The 20,044-nt window shown below is 42.7% G+C and overlaps 1 protein-coding gene across 1 annotated transcript; it reads right to left on the bottom strand.

Annotated features, from left to right (window-relative positions):
* Positions 1–202: 202 nt before the first annotated feature.
* On the bottom strand, positions 203–14,428 carry akt3a (v-akt murine thymoma viral oncogene homolog 3a). The gene is made up of 11 exons (XM_030770702.1): positions 14,317–14,428; positions 11,649–11,796; positions 11,172–11,303; positions 10,659–10,724; positions 10,010–10,078; positions 8,062–8,184; positions 7,267–7,395; positions 2,110–2,324; positions 1,639–1,726; positions 919–1,021; positions 203–288 (listed from the first exon to the last, which is right to left on the bottom strand). Exons 1-11 carry the CDS (start codon positions 14,415–14,417, stop codon positions 203–205), a joined length of 1,260 nt encoding a protein of 419 aa, XP_030626562.1. The 5' UTR covers positions 14,418–14,428.
* Between the last annotated feature and the right edge of the window lie 5,616 nt (positions 14,429–20,044).

Genomic DNA, 20,044 nt, shown 5'->3' with positions numbered 1-20,044 from the left:
GAACAGTCTCTTGGCTCTCTTGGTCTAGCAGAAAACAAACAAACAAACAAACAAACAAAAAAATGAAAAGAAAAGAACCCAGATGGAAAACAAAGGGTTGGTTGGTTGGTTGGTTGGTTGGTTTGGGTCTGGTCAGCCTAAGACCTCATCTGTTCCAGTGGTGACCTTGAATGAGGAGAGGCAGAGTGTAGCTGTGCCGGTCTCATTCCCGCCCACTGGCTGAGTAGGAGAACTGTGGGAAATGTGGTCTTCGCTCGTTGTCCATGCAGTCCATCCCATCTTCATCGACTGCAGAAAGAGAGAGAGAGAGGGATGTGGAGAGAGAGGTGTGGAGTCAGAGACACGTCAGAGCCGGCAAACATAATGGGCACTCTATATCTACATCCTACTGACTAAACAGACCGTGTTTATGGCATAACTGTTGATACCATGAATTTGTAGCCGTTTAGTCTTTTAATCAGTAAATATAACTCAGTATGTGCATGGACAAACGGGAACAGGAGGCGAACCAGCGGTGTTCAACTTTGCTCTAACTGGCGTAATCATCGGTAGGTATACTTTCAATTACACAGTGCCATAAACAGTGTAAGTACCATTAAGGGCTGAGCGATTTGCAAATATCCATACACATACTTTTTCATCTGCATTGACACTGACGTATATGCCTGCTTCATAAATCAGACTCAATTTCTCCAAAGATGAAGATGAAAATTGCTCTCTGTGTATATGTCGTCATTACAGTTAGAACGCAATAACAGCTATTCACGTGTGAATGTGTGGAACCACCCTCAGATATGCAATGTGGCCCAGGAACCATATGATAAGATCGCACAGTGCGTATGAATACATGCGATGACAGGTATTATTCAGTGTAAGGAAAGAGAGATAGAGAGAGAACAATAGCAAAGTCTCACTCACATTTTTCAGGGGGAGTTATCGTAATCGTCTGTGCCGTGAACTCTTCATCGAAATACCTGGTATCTGTCTCTGACGACACCTGAGGCTTGAAGGGAGGTATCAGCTGAAGAAAAAGCGAGAAAAAAAAAAAAGATAAAAAAAACAGAAAAAAAAACAAAAAAACCCCCAGCAAGCACCTGTTCTGCGCAGGTGTAACATGGCATACGTACAGTTGGGCAAGCCGGGGGGTGCAATTTTACACCTCCGAGATTGCACTGCACCTCCTCTGCCACCGTTCGCGTTCTTTGCGTGAAAGGACGCACACGCCACCTCGGTGCAGGCAGGAACTAACAGTATGTTTGTGCGACGCCGCGGCAAAACTTTACGAGCGATAACCGTGCCAGTCCAACCTGTTGCTTAGTTACGACGGCACTCTGAATCTGTCCGTCACTGCTACTGAATGCAGTGACCTCACGCTCGGCCACACCCAATGAGTTCTCTTTTTTCTAAACAGACACTGCAGACAGTAAAGCATACATTCAAGTAAATCTGGCCATCACCATCACCCCGTCGTATACCTGACATATATTCGACACTGGCTGAAAAATTCTGAATTTCTTCAGAAAGTTGTCTAACCTGGCTACGCTTAGAAGCCCATTGAGTACATGGTAAGTAAAACAAAAGGAAATCACTGCATCACTGCATCGTTTACAAAAAAAAAAAACCCTCAGATCATATTACCTTTTTATCATACACATCCTGCCAGTCGATTCCAGCAAAAAAACTGTGTCGCATTATTTCTTTAGCATCATCAGGACCTCCACCGAGTCTACACAAAAAAACAAAACAAGGTCTCAACATTTAACAATCCATATACATTTTCACCAATCACATGTAAAACTTAATTTCTGTATATAACATGCCACCATACATCACATTCATTACTAAAGCATCCAGTGAATGTCGAAAACCCCTATGTGTGGACTGTTGTATGTATTTGACCCTGCTCAGATGTGCACAGTTACTTGGACTGGTGCAATGCTTGTTTCTGTAAAGTTGTGGTGAAACTTACTCTTTAAAAAAAGAAAGAAAAATAAGTAACATAATTACACAAGTATAAAGAAATGCATAGACACAGTTCATTAAAATGTTTTTTTTTTTTTTTTATTGATCTCGATCTGATTGTAACTGCTCAGATGTGTTCTTTTGTACCTCTTGTTGGGGTCTTTAATGAGCAGGCCAGACAGCAGTGACTTGGCGTCTGCAGAGAGGGTCCTGGGGAACTTGATGTCCTCCATCAGGATGAGCTCAAAGAGCTTCTCGTGATCCTGATTGTAGAAAGGCAGGCGACCACACATCATCTCATACATGACCACGCCCAGACCCCACCAGTCCACCGCACGGCCGTAGTCATTATCCTCCAGCACCTGGCCCAACACAGGATTTCAAAAGGGGGTTTAGTTGTCTCCAACTGTCCTTTAGGGAAAACACACACGTAGGCTAAAATGATCCGGTACTAAAATAGCTGTAAAAGGCTATGATATACTTTATGCGCTAGACCAATATATTAGGCCACGTATACTGTATTTCGTATACTGTATTTCATATAAGAGACCTCCTGACGAGAGACTCCGAACCATAGCTTCATAATGTGTTCTCTCACTGACTTACTAGCCTACAGACATTTGGTTAATCTACCGCTATCATGTCTTCATTTAATTATCACTTCTTTAATTTAACTTGTTTCTACCCCATGATATGTCTGACAAGCCGAGCATGATAGACTATTCTATTTGTTGGGTAACATTTTGGAACAGACATGTGAGAAAATACTTTTTCTCACTAACGGCAATTAAATATTTGTTGCTGACACACAGGGGTCTTTCCCTCTCCAGAAATTTGGCTTGTATAACCACAAGTCTATCAAAGGCATTCATTCAGTATATCAATATGAGCAATTATGCAAGTTTATCCAAAAAAAAAAAAAAACCCTAAAAAAAGAACCTCTCTGTCGAACCAGAGTTTAATAGAAATGTTTGGCCATTAGTTACTTGTCTGGAATTTGTCCCAAATTCATATGCAGCTGCTTTATCGCTTGCGGAAGGAGCGACGGTGAAGATAAAAAAACCTCTAGAGACGCAGACATCTCACTGACCCGAGCCCTTTGGCCTGACAACTACAAACACATAAAAGTCCTGAGCAGCGTTCGTTCTGGAAGACTAAGAGTTTGAACGTTAGCACTCTTAACGTGCGACATCCGCTTGGCAACTGGAAGCAGAGTCCCAAAACTGTCACCCCTGTATCAAAGCTGCGGTTACGGGCAGTCTTCCCAAAAAAAAAAAAAAACCCAACCGTCGAGGACACCCATAAACACCTCGAGCGCACTTTACACACACCTTCTCAGACATCGGGTGGCATTACAGAAGAGGCTTGAGTCTGCTTAAGCTGTAAAGGCAGTCCTTCAGAAGGAAACTCCTAATTAATACGTCCACCTAATGATAAGCACTCCTGGATGCAAGCCAGACAAACATATGCTCAGAATCATGCAAATAACAATGTCTCTTCTTTGATCTTGAAGGAGAGACAGAACAGGCTGAGTGTACGGTAATTCACTGCCACTCTTCACAGATCCGATTAGGCGAGTAAAATGTAACAGAGTTCTGTATGGGTTGACACGGAGCTACAGCCTTCTGGCCACCAGCAGACCCAATATTTACAACTGCAATATTTGCAGAGTTTGAACTTTTGAACTGCCGATGTTAAAGTTAGTGTGAGCCAACTTAGTTTTGCTGAAAAACTTTTTCCCATTAAGGGTGCAACGGGGAGTCAGCTACTTATTTTTTGTTGCTTGTTGAATACAGTGACCTGAAGGTAAACTGAAAAATTTAAGTTGCTCCCTCAAAAGACTACACTTTTGTTTTGGAGGGGGGGGGGGCAGCTTCATTTCTCATTTTTTTAGTCATTAATCAAAAAGAAAAGTATGAATTCATGGAGCAGACGAAGAAAAAAAAAACTTTTTGAACGATTATCTATGTTAATGGGTTCTGCAGGTCATATAGCGTGTGTGGGGGGTGGTGGAGCATTGCAAACCACATAACACATGTACAACTCCTACGACCTATTGACTGATTTCTGAGCGAGGTTGAGGGTCTGAACAACTTAAGCAGGTGGAAATCTGCCTTTAAAATCGAAGATTCAGTGCACAATGAGACGCCGGCACTGGGGAGCAGATGCTATGCTCATGGTGCTCTTCCCAAATAATTCAACAAGTCAGAGACCACAAGCTATTTGATCAGGATTCAGTCTCTTGCAGCTCTGTAGGCACAGATGCCATTAGAATGCTCCTCAGCAAAGAGTGCATATGTGTGAGTAAGAGATTTTATTACATCTTTGGAGGCTGTGAATTTGATTTGAGCATGTGTGTGCGTGTGTGTGCGTGTGAAAGAGAGAGAGAAAGAGAGAGTGAGAGAAAGAGAGAGAGAGAGACAGAGATTGTGTGTCAAACAGTGTGATATTACTGTAGGTCCTCTATTCAGGATGCTATGTGTGAATGTGTGTGTGTGTGCACGTGTGTATGTGCATGAGTATGTGCATGCGTGTGTGTGCATGGAGGTGTAAGTAAGTAAAGGATGGGTGCTCTGTATTTGTTGAGTGAGTGTTTTGCAGCACTATGCGCATATCTGTGTGTGGTGTGTGAGTGAGTGAGTGTGTGTGTGTGTGTGTGTATTTGTGGAACTGGAGAAGGGGCTGAGCTGTTTGTCCTGGGACTGGACGTGAGCAGCTCGGAAACAGGCGGGGATGCGATTAATACACACAGAGCCAGTTGGGGTCCCCCCCGTTCCAAAGCCACAGGCAACGAGGCGCACCCGCAGGGGAGGAACAGGCCCCTGCTCGGACAGCCATGTGGCAGGGCTGCTGCTCCCAGGACTGGGGCCTTTGGCAAGGCTGACTGGGGAGGGACAGGGAGAGAGAGCCTGTGGCTTCACCAGCCCAGCACCCCAGCAGGGCAGTGGAACAGTCAGCCCAACTCAGCTTATCCCACCTTGGCCGTGGTACATGAGCGTACACACGCGCGCGCGCGCACACACACACACACACACGCACACACACACACACACACACACACACACATACACAAAAGATGCTCATGATGAAGTAACACACTCATAGGCCTACACATATGTGCATACGCACTAAAAAACACACAAAAAACTAAGTATGTGTGTTTATTTCTTCAAAAACACCTGTATGCAGATGGGAACAAGGTAAAAGGCCCACGCACATACACACATTTCAGTACCAACACGTTTAAATAGATATACACATTATCCACTGCAAATTCAAACTGTGCATCATACTGTAACGACAGCTATTTCCAATCATAAATACACTCTAAAGTAATTATCAAATAATTAATGTACATATGACCAGTGAATTGAAGCCAGTTTGTGGACAGATGAAATGAATCTTGAGGAAATAAAGTGTCATTACTATTAGATTATAGTAAATATAACTGATTCATTACAACTGATGCACTCTTAAAAAAAAAAAACAAAAAAAAAAAACATTTGGTTTGGGCCACTGTGCCAGAATGTTTCAGTCCATAAAACTACTCCAATTTCACTTCTATCACCTAAAAGAAAAATAAACGTTTTCCTCTTCTCCTCTCCTCTCCTCTCAGCTCTAATCCCCGTCTACTTTGCATCTCTGTAACTTGGCGCGGGTTTTGCTCTGTTATTTTTACACCACTACGGCGGTATAGATTTCCAGGTTTCCCAGCCACCTTCTTCCAACCTCCCCCATCTGCCACCATCTGCCTCTGTTTAGCATGTACTTTTTTGTGCAATCACATACTCTTGTGAAAAATAACCAACACTCAAATCATCTCCTGGCACCGCGGAGAGGCTGAGCAAAACAAAACGCCGAGCCAAATTGTCTTCCATACTTTTTTTTTTTCTTTTTTTTTCTTTCTTTTTGAGTGGAATCTATATCCCCCCCCCCTCCCCTCCCAATATTCTTACTCCCACCCCCGCCCCCCCCCCCCCCCCCCCCCCGCCCACTCTGCCTCTGTCTTCCATTAATATGGATTACCCAACTGCACTGCAGGGTTATACACTTCTGGCTGGAGTGAAGAACCTGGGAGCACACAACGGTATCGATAAAATATCAGAAAACATTCAGCGTTGTAGCGAGGGCCAACGGGGCTCTACGTTTTCGGCAGAACTGGGGGAATACTTACACTTTTCCGCTCGTTTGTGTATGAATAACCCTCTCTAAAAATAGTAGAACCTGTACCATCTGTTAAGCGCTTACAATATACATCGCACACCGAAAATGTCAAGCAGACCAAAAAAAATAAATTAATGAATTAATTAAATTTGGAAGCACGACGCTCTGAAGACTCGAAGGCAAGGCCATTAAGTAAGCAGTGGCTTTTACTGTGTATTTGTATTGTATGCGTGCGTCTGACTGAAGTGATTCCTGTGGTGACTGATGCTACATGGGGGGTTTTTCACTGCATGCTCCCTGTGAGTCACAAAAGCGTCATTTCAAGAGCTATTTTGCCACGGAGAAATGATGCACCAATGCTGTCATTGTCACATTCCTACTTTCCTCACTGTGAAAGCAAAGGTGGCAATAAATACATCTGTCATGCATGATTTTTCACTTATTTCAAAATATCTTAAAAAAGGATCCCTAACCCCCAGACAGGAGAGGAATCTTGGTGACAAACCCACGTATGCGCTTCCACCACTGGTCCACATTCTTAAACTGGAAAACAATGAGTCCATCGAGCGTTATGCTCTAGAAGGATCCGAGGTTGACCTCGAGGTATTTTCTCATTTTCACCTTTTCACAAATTCGTGCATGAACTAATAACCATGTGCTTAAGCTGCTTTAGCGCTGACGTCAATTAATACGATGCAACAAAAGTGTCAGTGTCCAGTTTCCTTCCCCAGGAATTGACTTTTGGAGCCCTCGTACCAGATTGCTTCAGAAAAATCTGACTACAGCATATTTACAAGGGCTGAGAACATTATTTCACATTGTCCTTTTCAAGATGAGTATGTGTGACCTGATAACTTCTGTACATTTTTGCTTTGAAGCGCTGTGGTGTCTGGAGTCTTTTAGCGTGACTGCGTATCCAATAAAAACATGGTATCACTTTTTTAATACTGAGGGGAAAAAAGCTGTTTTCAAACTAAATTAAAAAATGAATAAACTTTTGATGACAGGAGTGAATGAGTTCTTGATAAAAAAAAGAAAAAAAAATGGTTGGTTGTTATACAGATATGTAAAGTTAATTAGCTCCTTTTAACATATTTTAGTTGTAGGCGGAAAAGATTTTTTTTTTTTTTTTTTTTTTACCTCAGGTGCCAAGTACTCTGGTGTACCACAGAACGTCTTCATGGTAGCAGCGTCAGTTATTCCTTCTTTGCAGAGACCAAAGTCTGTTATTTTGATGTGACCATCTTTGTCAAGCATTAGATTCTCCAGCTGGAGGAGACAGAGAGAACAGAAGAACTTGTGTGGTCAGTGACATCATCCTTACTGAAGAAAACAGCTATGCTGTTACCAATAGGCGAGGTAACACACACAAAAAAAAAGATTCAAACTCTTTTTTGTGCAAATTAATATAACATATAAGCTCATTATTTTTCCCCTACACATAGTGGGCTTCTTTTTTCTCTGGATGTTTTGTGTTGGGTTTTGCAAATTCTCCTTGGCTACTTGCAGCATATTAGTGAATAAGTCAACAGCGTTATAAATAAACTATTCAACCCATCTACATTTCTTATACCGAGGCGCTGGAAAGTAACTTCGAGCTATTCAACCTTTCAATTTTAATGGCTGTGTCTTTTTTTTTTTTTTTCCCCATGTTTCTTGGCTCTTTCGTGAGTGGCTCGGTCCAAGGCTGCGAGCGACACACTGTGTCATCTTCTACAGCCGCAAGAGTTTGATGTTTTCCAAAAAAAAAAAAACGCAAGAAACTCGGAAAAGAAAAAACTCAAGAGCATTTCATTACATTCTCCCAAGCCTTTTCCCAGACTGTATGCATATGATAAAAGGAGCACACAGGACTTTTAAAGAAGCTCTCCAAATATCTGATTACTTTTCTCTCACCCCCTCTCACCCCCGCCCCCCCTTTTTTTTTTCGTTTACCTTGAGATCTCGGTACACAATCTTGGCGGAGTGCAGGTAGTCCAAGGCGGAGACTATCTCTGCGCCGTAGAAGCGCGTGCGGTCTTCCGAGAACACCCGTTCTCTCGACAAATGGAAAAACAGCTGCAGGAGAAACAGCAGGGACAGGATTGCAATAATTACTGATTTATTGGAGGAAATTAACACAACACAAACTGCCTCCCATCGCCATATTGAGATGATAGATGGCGAGGCCCTCGGAGGACGCCCGGCGAACCCAGACAGCAGCTGGCACATCATTCCCGGCTTTCCAGAGAGTAGCCGGCGCGGCCTGTTAAATCACCGTTTTAATCAATACACCAATCTTGTTAAAGGCAGCACAGCACTCGCACACACACACACACACACACACACACACACACACACACACTAGGCCAACGTCCCAGCAAAGTGGCACGAACACCCTCCCCCTACCCCCACAATCATCTTTCGGGGTTTTTTAGGTTTTTGGGTTTTTTTTTAAATAGTGCATTTCTCTCTCTCCCTCTGCTCCCTCCATCATCCTCTCTCTCTCTCTCTCTCTCTCTCTCTCTCTCTCTCTCTCTCTCTCTCTCTCGTCCCTGTCAGATGTCAAGGGTTTCTGTCAACAGTTTGGACCTCCTCTCCACTAGAACCCATCCTGTAGAAATTACACAGGGGCGCCTCACGGAAGCGTCTTCCATTAATTGCTGTGGGAGAGGTTTGACTGCAGCTGCCCGGGGAAGGGTGACGGCAGGGGAGGGGACGGCTGATACGCGGAGAGGAACCCGCGGTGGAGGACAGGTGTACCTTCATCAGCATACTGGCAGCTGTGAATGCGGCTCATCTGAAAAGAGGGTGTCAGCGGACAGATCGGGCGTGCGGAGGTTAGGCGGTCTGGCTGGACCCAGCGAAGGGAGCAGGTGACAGTTTAGGAGGAGGGAATGAGACGGAGATTGCCGCCTCTCTCATTAAGGAGCAGTCGGTCGGTGCCGAACTTTCATCTATCCAAACCAGAGCTCCTCAAGTCCAAAGCGCTCTGATTTAAATGGTCTTTGCCACACGCCATCAAAAGCAGAGTGTCTCTCCCTCTCTCTCTCTCTGTCTCTCTCTCTCTCTCCATTAGCCATTCATATGTAGTCATCCATAAACCCACATAACATGTAATTACACCACAAGTGGCTCTTCAACAGGCGTCATAAACGGGCACATATGGGCCATGAAAAGTACTGTAACTGCAGTGTTACCACACCATTACACATAACCTTCATCAGAGAGGGAAAACACTGGAAAGAAAGATGGAAAGAAAAGGACTCTTGACAGTGGGAGACTGTGGTTTCTTTAAAAACATTCAACACAGATTCTGACTTATTGGAATGACTTCAGGATTTTCCATGTTTTTTTTTTCCATAACAGAACAACAAAACACTGTCATGTTTCTTCATCCTACACTTTCTTCATTCAATGTACTGTATCTCCAGAGAACAATTTAATCACTCTAATCTAATAGTGTTACAGTGAATCACCACAGCAACTGCAAGTGAGTAAGCTAAGAGACAGCAGGGCTTCAGCTATACACACATACACATACACATACACATACACACACGCACACACACACAAACACAAAGACACACAAACACACAAACACAAGCTCAAACACAAGCTCAAACTCAAACACAAACACGCACGCATACACACACACACACACACACACAGGCACACGCGTGTGCACACACACAGGCACACACACAAGCTCAAACACAAGCTCAAACTCAAACACAAACATGCACACACGCACGCATACACGCACGCATACACACACGCACACGCACCCATACACACACACATACATACGCATACGTACGTACGCACACACACACATACACACACACGCACGCATACACACACACATGCACCCACACGCACACACACACACACACACACTCACCTCTCCTCCATTGACATATTCCATCACAAAGCAGAGACGGTCTTTCGTTTGGAATGAGTACTTCAAAGACTGAAACAGGAGGCAGAAAGACAACCATTAAACAACAGCTGCAGAGAAAAAAAAAATAAGCATGTGTTTTCACAATAAAATCAAAATAATTTACTAATGAATGGCTGAGAGAAACACACTTTTCCCAAGAGCAAATCTACACAAATTTCCCAAGAGCAAGTATATACATACAAACAAACAAACAAAACAAAAAAAACCCCCACTCAATCAGTTACTTTCTTGCAGGCCTTTATGATAGCTTTGAAAACAGGGTGGAGATGGTGATGGTGGAATATAAGAGAGTTGCGCTACTAAATTGTTTTGTGCAGCCTGGTGTGCGTCTTGTGTGACACAAAACAGCATCTGGAGCGTGAGTGAAATTACCTCTCATTGGTGACTTCTCAACAGATGCAGAGCTACACTTGGGCTGCTAATTTATAACAGTTTATTCACTGCATTATAATTAGGCTCTAGGGGATACGTGATCAGTGATCATCCATCAGAAGAAGATTGGGAATGTCTTTCAATGTATGAGTGAGTGTATGTGTGGAATGGGGAGGGATTTTTTTGGGGGGTTTTTTTTGTTTTTAACAGTACTCACAGTTAAGAAAGGGTGCCTGGTGTTCTTCAGAACTCTGCTCTCTGTAAGTGTATGGGCCACTTCATCCTATAGGAAAGACAGAGATAGTGTTTGTCTCCAAAGTCAACTCTCACAAAAAACCTACAAGGGGTCTGTTTCAGCAAACCAGTAACTCTGGCAGTAGCGGACAGCGGTTTATATGAGTTTATATGATACGTGCACACCTAGAACAATTATCTACGGATAGATTTAATGTTTCGCTCGCTGTTTGGCTAAAAGATAGAAGTTGTTGTATGTCAGGGGTTCTAACTTAATATTTGAAAATTTGACAGACAGAGGATGGAACAGAAATATTGACAGTGCTAAATGACTTTGAATACAGCAGGGCTGTTTGACGCTGTGGTTGAGAGAACATGTCTCGTAGAAACATTAACAAAATAATACAGTAAAACTATTTGAAGTTTTACGTCATCTTCCGTAACATCTCTATCACTGACACAAACACAGTAAAAAAAAAAAAAAAAAGTGATGTACCTTTGCGATTATAACTTCTTTCTTCAAAATCTTCATTGCATAATATTTTCCGCTCGCTTTCTCCCTTACAAGAATGACTTTACCAAAAGTGCCTTTGCCAAGTAGTTTTAAGTAGTCAAAGTCATTCATTGTCTGCAAAAGAATTGGAAATTGGTAAATTGTTTAACTTAATGTTATGAAGATCAGTAGTCTTCCAAGATCATCTCCAAGTATGTTCATTAATGATGCACGTTGTTAACGATATTTTCAGGATTTGAAACATCATGGAACTTTTAGGGTCTAGATGGGATGGTTATGCTGAACAAGTCTAGAGGGCAGTACATGCATGATACTATGCAGATTCTGTGCCAGGCTAAAACAGGTCACTTTGTTTCTCTACTTAGGCCTTGTCTTAAGGGTTGATTTGCATTGTAACTGAGTTCAGTTTCGACAGACGTAGAGTTCGTCTGTGTGTATACTGTATATGTGGCTATACACTACCTTCCGTTTATGGTGACTGGTGGAGGTGTCCATCTCCTCCTCCCCAATGTTGTCGATCTGCGATGTGGGGCTACACTGGATCCGCTCCTCCTCCTGTCTTTGGAGCTTATCTGCCACCATCTGAATCGCATCTGTCCACTCATCTCTGAGTCAGGGCACAAACACACACACACACATACACACACACACACACACACACACATCCACACACACACACGCGCGCGCACACACACACACAAACGCGCACACACAAACATACACGCACACGCACACGCACACAAGCACACACACACATGCACACACATACAGAAACACAAAGTGCAAATTTGCGATTTACATTTAGACCAATGTTACCATGTTATAGTGTATGTAGCGATAATGTAATGCATCTTTCAATAAACACATACACATGTTATGGACACTGAGGGAAACCACTGCTGTTCCGTCTCACTTTTACTTATGCACTTACTGTGCACATACAAAAAAAGCACTTACATCTCCATCACAGTGTCATCTAGCGATACTGCATTTTGATTAGGAAGGCTACATTTACCTAAAATTACCATTTTAGTCAACAGTTAGACAAAAATACCTGAGACAACTTTACTTAGTTACAATTTCTCACAATTCACTTCGGCCAAAGTAAAAAAAAAAAAAAAAAATCATTTCATCTTTCAGGGAGGGAAGGAATGCTAACACAGTGTAATCTGATTTGAGTGGGTCAGCCACTCCTTTCATGCTGACACCCTCCACTAAGTTTTTTATTTGTTGTGCTGAATAAACATCTGTTGTGAAAAAAATCAGTGGTGCATTTAGATCAGTGAGCACATGTGCGCATTTAACAATGATGAATTTATCCGAGTGCGTCTTGCAGTTTACTGTGTTCCTTGTGCATGCTTAATTTGCCGTTCTGCTAAAAATACTTCAACAGACAAGTTCAGGCGAGACTTGAGGAAATTCCAATACATAGCACAGACTGTTTCTCAAAACATAACGTACTGTTTTGGGGTGGGGGGGAGAACACACAGCAGTGCACTCAAAGCATCTCTGGGTAGTGGCAACACTACAGTAGGAAAAAAGCTTACATCCATTGACTGATATAATGAGCTGTGATCGTCTGTATTCTGAGGTAATCAATTTCAAAAACAAAATAAATGCAGACTGTGTGAAATAATTAAAACGCCACTTAATTCAGGGTTTTTAGTACAGGCAGAAAAAATATCCTGACAAACGCTATGTTTACAGTTAGCCTGCTTCGGTTAAAAACTTCATGAACTACAATACAAAGCCCGTGCACCAGAAACCAGAATTGAGAGCGAGACACCGTAACTAAAAAGTTAGATAAACAAGCATCGCTGAGTATCAAGGAAATATGTCAACCATTCAAAACATGGGCAAGGAAAGTTTCAACAGCGAAGCAACCACACACCCCCCCACCCCCCCTCCCCAGCTTGAGAATCCAAAACAGCCCAAACTCTGTCAAGGTCGTCTGGATGAATGGGAGCATCCATCCCTCCCTCTCTCTCCCTCCGCCATGCTTTTGTGGAGTATAATGAGCTTTTTTCACTAATGAGAGATAAAGGCTCTGACTACAATCGGGCGACATGCCAGGCAATGCCACCTCTCTCTCTCTCTCTCTCTCTCTCTCTCTCTCTCTCTCTCGCTCTCTCTCTCTCGCTCTCTCCTCCTCACATGTAGGCCTGCAAATTTTGGGTCTCTGCCAGCCCAATGTGTCCTACTCACACTCCCATATACTGTATGTGTGTGTGTGTGTGTGTGTGTGTGAGAAAGAGAGAGAGAAAGGGAGAAAGTATGTATGTGAGAGAAAGAGAGGCACACATGAGCAAGCTACAAAGAGAATATGTGTTAAACCGTGAGCGACTGGGAGACAGAGCAAATGCATCTCGTATCAAAAAGACGTAGAAGTCTACGTAAAAGTTCGCTTTGCTATTCGATGGTGCAAAGACTTACAGTGCTCAACCCCTCATCTAAACAAACTGCTATCATTCTCACTAACCTCTAAAAGGTCTCTAAAAATCACTCATAGTTCCATTTAGCCTCTCCCCTTACCAGCTGTTGAGAGGTCTCTTGCGCTCTCCAAAGTCCTTCACGATAGATACAAGTCAAACAACTGGCCCTTGAGCAGAGTAAAAAGGGCATAATGTTTGTATAACTCTTTAGGTTCCCAGCAGAGACAGTGTTGAGTAGGACAGCATCTGCAGCACTAGCTGGTCTCCCAGCCACTGCTGAATTCCAGAGGTCGCTATCTATCCCTGGCCTGAGTAAGGGAGCAAGTGCTCCAGTGTCTCTGTGCCAGATGCCAGCAGGCATTGGGTATTGTTTTAAATCTTATGGGCCAAGCTGTTTTGTCTAAAAATAGTCCCATCCACTCCTGAAAGGGGAAAACAGCTGGGTAATTTATGCAAGTGCTACTTAAAAGCTAACTTTCTGAGTCAGCTAGAAGTTATATGCTAATCATTGCGTTTGAGTTCCAGTGTCACATATGGCTGAAATGAATCATTTCTGATGGGTCACAAACAAAGTGCCTTTGTGATAGGGACACTGGACTAGAGACTTTGTAGGGGTCTAAGAAGATGACTACTTATGAATTATATTTATGAATTATATCGGTATTTCTGTAATATTGGGGAAGTCTGGGCCTCACCTCTCCTCTGGCGTGTCCACGTGAAAAGTCCTCTCAATGACAGTGGTCCACTGTAGACATCTAATAATAAATGTGTTGGGCTTTGGTCGTTCTGTTTTCATCAGCTGACATTCTGGGAAAGGGAGTGAAAAGGGGAGAGAGAGAGAGAGACAGAGACAGAGAGAGAGATAAAAATTAAATGAAAATATTTCGTAGTTGACGCAACACTCACAAACAGTACTTTACAGAACTGGCAGGCAAAATGTGAGGAATTTGGATGGAAACCTAAAATATCACTGATTTGCCAGGGCATGATAGCCAGCATGAGAGGGTAGAACAATAGTCATTAGCTGATTGGAGGGATGAGCAATGAGAGAGGATCTGTGGGCCACAGACAGATGAATAAGACTAAGAATGATTTGCTGGGATGTGAAACACCTCTCCTTTACATGCTGCTCAACCCAGCGGCAGCATCTGTTTCACTACCAGAAGTGGAGAAAAAAAAAAAAAAAGTTTATTCAGCTCTCTATCTTGGAAATGTATTGTACGGTTGCTGGGAGTGGTAGGTGATTTCTCAGCGTAGTCCACTGTCACCGTGGATATCGGGGACAATGCCCAGACGACAGGTGAAGTGCAGCCGCGGCAACCGTTGCCAGGCCCATAATGAGGGTCCTCAGCTGGCCAATGTCAGTCGCCGTTGAACGGCGGGACAACCTAAATTTAGTCAGGAAGGTTAATGACAACACCGCAAAGGTCGCAAAGTCTTGTACGGTACTGTGCCTCTACCTGGGCTGTCAGAGAGAGAAAAAAAAAAAAGAAAAAGAAAAAGAAAAAGAAAAAAAAACAAGGGGGGGGGGGGGATGGGATGGGGTAACAGCATCTCACAGCAAGTGCTGAAAATGAAGGTCGTGGCAGCCAGTGCACAACACCTCAAGAGGAGGAAGAGGAAAGCTGACAGTATTGTTTGCTTTGCCACTTTGGATCACAGATGACGAGCTTTGCTTGAAGCAAGAGCTGCTAAAGAGAGCTCGCATGCCAATTAAAGAGCCCAGGAGCTGCAGCTTTCACCGATGCGCAGAGTAACGTCGGGCATTCTCAACTTTTCGGGGGGAAAAAAAAAATAAAAGGTTAAGAGGCTATAAAAAGAGAGAAAAAAAAAGATCAGGAGAGAAAATGAGTTAATAGCAATGCACATACAACTTATAACTTTAAGCATGATAAGCTTTCATAGAGTAGTAACCTCAAGTTTGATTGGTTATTATCACAGTGTAAACCCAAGACAGTTAGGACAGCTAAAAAAATTCTCTAAAAAGTCTCTCAAAATAAATAAATAAATTGTAAAACTCCAAGTTTCAAAGAGTCAATAACCCTATTGAGTCTCCAGTTTTTTTGAAGAGGTTACCTCAGGTTTTTTGTTTGTTTGTTTGTTTGGTTTTTGACCTTATGGGATTATGGTGTTGCTGAGATGGAAACACGTCCATAAAGTTTAATGAATAAATGCTAAATGTGTCATAACAGAAATTCTGTGGCCTACGAGAAGTCAAAAGTTAAATGACTTCAAAGTGTGCACGTTCCTGAAGAGGAGAATTCTACGCTTCTGCTTTTCTGTTTTTAGATGTTCTTAATTTAGACAGATAAATGAGAAACATCACGCTTCTGTGATCTCCTGAATCAGTGGGCACCGAAGCATTACCCGTAGACCTGCAAACATGACCCTGACAAAGACATTTATGACTACTACGAATCACTGATCAGTTTTGTTAAAAAAAAAAAAAAAAAAAATCCTAAAAATGTACAAAAAGTAGTTCGATGAAGCGCATTCATTCCAGACTTAATACCCCTTTCGCTCAGTACCTCTTCAATTTCAATTTTACAAAACTATTTTCTCTTTCAGTTCAACAAACAAATGAACCATTTTTGCTCTGATGTAGAACCGTCGTCCTAATCCACGGTCAGCCGTCATTGTGAGAGGGGCTTACTGGCTCATATTGAAGACAGATGTTGTGTGGGTCAGTCTGGTGTAAGATGCTGTGTGACAGAGGTTCGTGGGCAGTTGGTGGCAGCTCCGGGCACCGGGGGGAGACCGGCCGTGCCATTCCGGAAAAGCACATTTCGACCATCAACCCTCAAGCACCACCTGGCCTCCCAGCTTTCTGCAACAGATGTGGCAATCCAGCCCCTCTGCCAAGCAGCCCGGGCCGGATGTATGACCACCCCTCTCTCCTCCAGCCTTTAGATTAAAATCTGGCCTTGCTTCCTGACGGATGGGAGGGAGTGAGCCTGGAGCATCACTGACTCCATGTGCCCCAGCGCCTGGGCAGAGGGGCCCGGATGTCTGTCCAGCTAAGGCGTGAACATATCAAGGGCTTCTATGCTGTCAATACTATGACACTGTGTAAACATCTTGTACTTTTAATGACAGTTACAGCGTATGTCATTTTACAATAGCTATGTTACTGGTCAGTTCAAACCTTGTCACGGATAGACTATTTTTCTTTAGTACCGGTGAATCAGGGAGCTCACTTAAGTTGGAGGTAAAAAAAAACAAAAAAAAATGCTGAGAACTTGCTAATAAGCCATCAAAATGATTGGAGATGTGTATTTTCTCCCTAAAACGATCAATAATTCATTTTAGTGTTCATTCTTAATGTCTTTCAAATACAGTTACATATCCCATCAGAAGCTTTTAGTGAAATACATCATCTAAAGGGTGCTTACATTTTTGATACTTGAAAAATGAAATCCATATTTAACCTCTCATATAACTTATATAACATGAAATGTTTTGCAGTAGTTAATAGAATAAGTATTGCTGTGTATTCAGCATTTGGTAATTAGATGTTCAAGCACTCACTTTAGAATACGACAATAGCTGAAATTAATTGAGGCTATTTTGAGCAAGCAAAAAGCCAGGTGCACAAACACACAGCTAAAGAGGAAAGGATGTCAAATTAGCTCATTCTGACTGTGTAAATAGATCCTGTTTAAGGAGTTAATGGGTCTATGAGTGCCCCACTTTTCCCACTAATTAAACCATAATCTTCCCTTGAATACCTATATTTTACAAGAAGAGAATTTGTATTTTGGTTTTTCAATGTTTTCAGTAAATGTGACTCGAAAAAAATCATCACTCACTTGCGACAGAGAAGTTATTGAGCGGGTAAGGAAGGTCTGCATCCTGCGGTTTTTCCTTGTACCCTATAAAGGAGCCATCCGTTTTCAGCAGGAAGTAGCGAGGTCTCCAATTCTTGATATATTCACCTGTCAAGAGGATACAGAGACAGAGAGCACACTCAGATTTTGGTTAATAAAGACTGACTGACCAGTCTCAAACAGCGCAATATTCTCTAGAAACTGAAAAGATTGTGGAACGTCTCTCAAACTTCGTAAACAACTCAATCGGTAGAGTTTCAAAATGAACTGAGCGAAATTCTTCTATGTGTCATATAAACCTGTTTTAATTCCTTGACCATTTTAAATAAGCATCCATCAGATGAAATACATACTGAATGCCACAAATCACTCAGAGAACTCCAACATGTGTGGGGTTTTTTTTGTTTTTTTTTTTTTAGATGCCTGTTGCATGATTGAAACAGACACTTGCTTACTCAAAAAGTCCCAGTCAGTGAACAGCTTTGATGTAGGCTTTGGTTTCACTGACCAAAACACTTGGATTATGATTTTAACATGTCAAAAACATGTTTACCGCCCCGTAACCGAATGTTGCCTCCAACATCATCTGCCGAAATTCCGAGGCAGGTGTCGGAATCGGGCAGCACTTGGAACGCGCCATCCAGGATTGGGCGAATGAAAAGGGGCAACCACATGGGGGGTCAGAGTGCTCGTAGGGGGCAGTGGAGACACCTTTAACCCTTCCAGGCTGGTGGAACAAAAAACAACATCTGCTGAGCAGCTGGTCGCGCCATATTACCACGCAAAACTTCTGGTGGAACAGCCTGTACAATCTAATAATCAACAGCAGGATTACAAGGGTGTCAACATCACCATGCAGGGGGCTATGCCTAGCACAGACACAGAGCTCGCGAACAGCTACCAGGAACGCCAAGGCACGTCGCGCTGGCACGTAGCGTTATTCACGGCAACTTCAAAATCAAACAAGTTTCTCCAACTTCATTAGCCGTTAATGCGCGCTTGGCATCCATAATAACTTGGGAGTAGAAAAAAAAAAACCCTCATCTAATCTCCATTCTGAAAAAGTCCATGGATCCATTTCCTAAACTGAAAATGCAGACAGAATGTGCCATTCTTGGCTCGTATTAATGGTTGGGTATTCAACTTCACTGACACACAGAGAACAGCACACAGCAAGACAAGATTCTTTGTGTCAATTTCGCAAACACGGTTAATAAGTGGTAACAATGAAAGATATGTATTGAGAAATTGTGTGTGACCATACAAGTGTTATGTTGAACACTTAGGTGTTTGGATAACGTTCACAAAAACATATCTAAATATTTTCAAACCGACACAGAGTACAATCGAGAAATAAACTAGTCAGGAATGAACGGTTCCCAGACACTTTCATCGACAGACACATACCTCTCCCTCTCTAAATGTTAAGTGCCCATTGTGACATCATCCCAAAGTGTGCAATTCAAATTAGACAAATTCTCAAATTCTGACAGCAAGTTTATTTAATAGCCCAGACAATCTGGTGTCCAAACAAATGCAGAAAGAAAAAAAAATTCCCCAAATATGTAATATCTCAATTTTTAACTCATTGCAATTAGCTGCTGTCTCCTCTAAGTGACACGCGAGCCTTGATGACAGTTCTGATCACTTTTTTTTTTTCGTCAGTGGAGAAAATAAACAACATGTTCTATTTGTAACATCCACTTAAAGCATAAGGACACCAGCTTCTCTTAATTAACACATCAGAGAAAAACACCTGCTCATGTTAATTTGAAGAGACGGAGGTCTCCGACGGTAATGCCTCGGTTGAGGCGAGCAGATTCGGGTGGGTAGGAGGGACCAGCTGAACAGAGGCAACCACCTCCCCTCAAAAAAAAAAACAAAAACGGAAGGATGGCGGTGAGGATGGTTGGTGGTGGTGGTGGTTTTGGGGGGGGGGGGGGGGGGGGGGGGGGGGGCGCATGAGAGGTAGCCGGAGGGACACGAGCTGCCGTCAAAAAATGTGGTGTCTCAGCCTAGCAGCTTGTCACAGGAACCAGATCTAACATATCTCAAAGAAAAATACATAAATGAATATATTAATCACTCTAAATATGAAAATATAGGTTGAGCATACATTTGAATTCAGAACGTATGAGCTGTGGAAGGAAGATCTCGGAGATCGATGTCACGAGACCAACTCTTGTGTGGTATTCGAGAGTAGCGTACAGATGGTAAAATGTACAAGATGTACTGGCAAAAAATCGTTCAAAAATTGAAGGTTCAACCAAGGGTATCCTCTTTCGAAATGAAACAGAAATTATTCTGAAAGGAGATTTAAAAATTCACGTTTTATCCACCACAGAGACTGGTCTCCCAAGCTGGTGTACGCGCACCGTGTCGCTGAGGTAGCCAGGGGTTGAACAGACGGGCCTGGATGACTACAGGCTAACGTAGCTCCTGCCCATCCAATGTTGGTCCATCAAACTATTTACACTGGTCTACTCAATCCTGATTTTGCCTTTGCTAATCCAAAACAGTAGGCAAACAGTTGGGCTGGCACCAATACTGGTGAGGCTCTCTCTTTTAAGTTTCCAGTGTGTTTACACAAACTGCA

The sequence above is a fragment of the Chanos chanos genome, chromosome 4 (genome assembly GCF_902362185.1).
Source record: "Chanos chanos chromosome 4, fChaCha1.1, whole genome shotgun sequence".
NCBI lineage: Eukaryota > Metazoa > Chordata > Actinopteri > Gonorynchiformes > Chanidae > Chanos > Chanos chanos.
The sequence above is the reverse complement of the archived record's forward strand: the minus strand, read 5'-3'. Positions and strand labels throughout refer to the sequence as shown.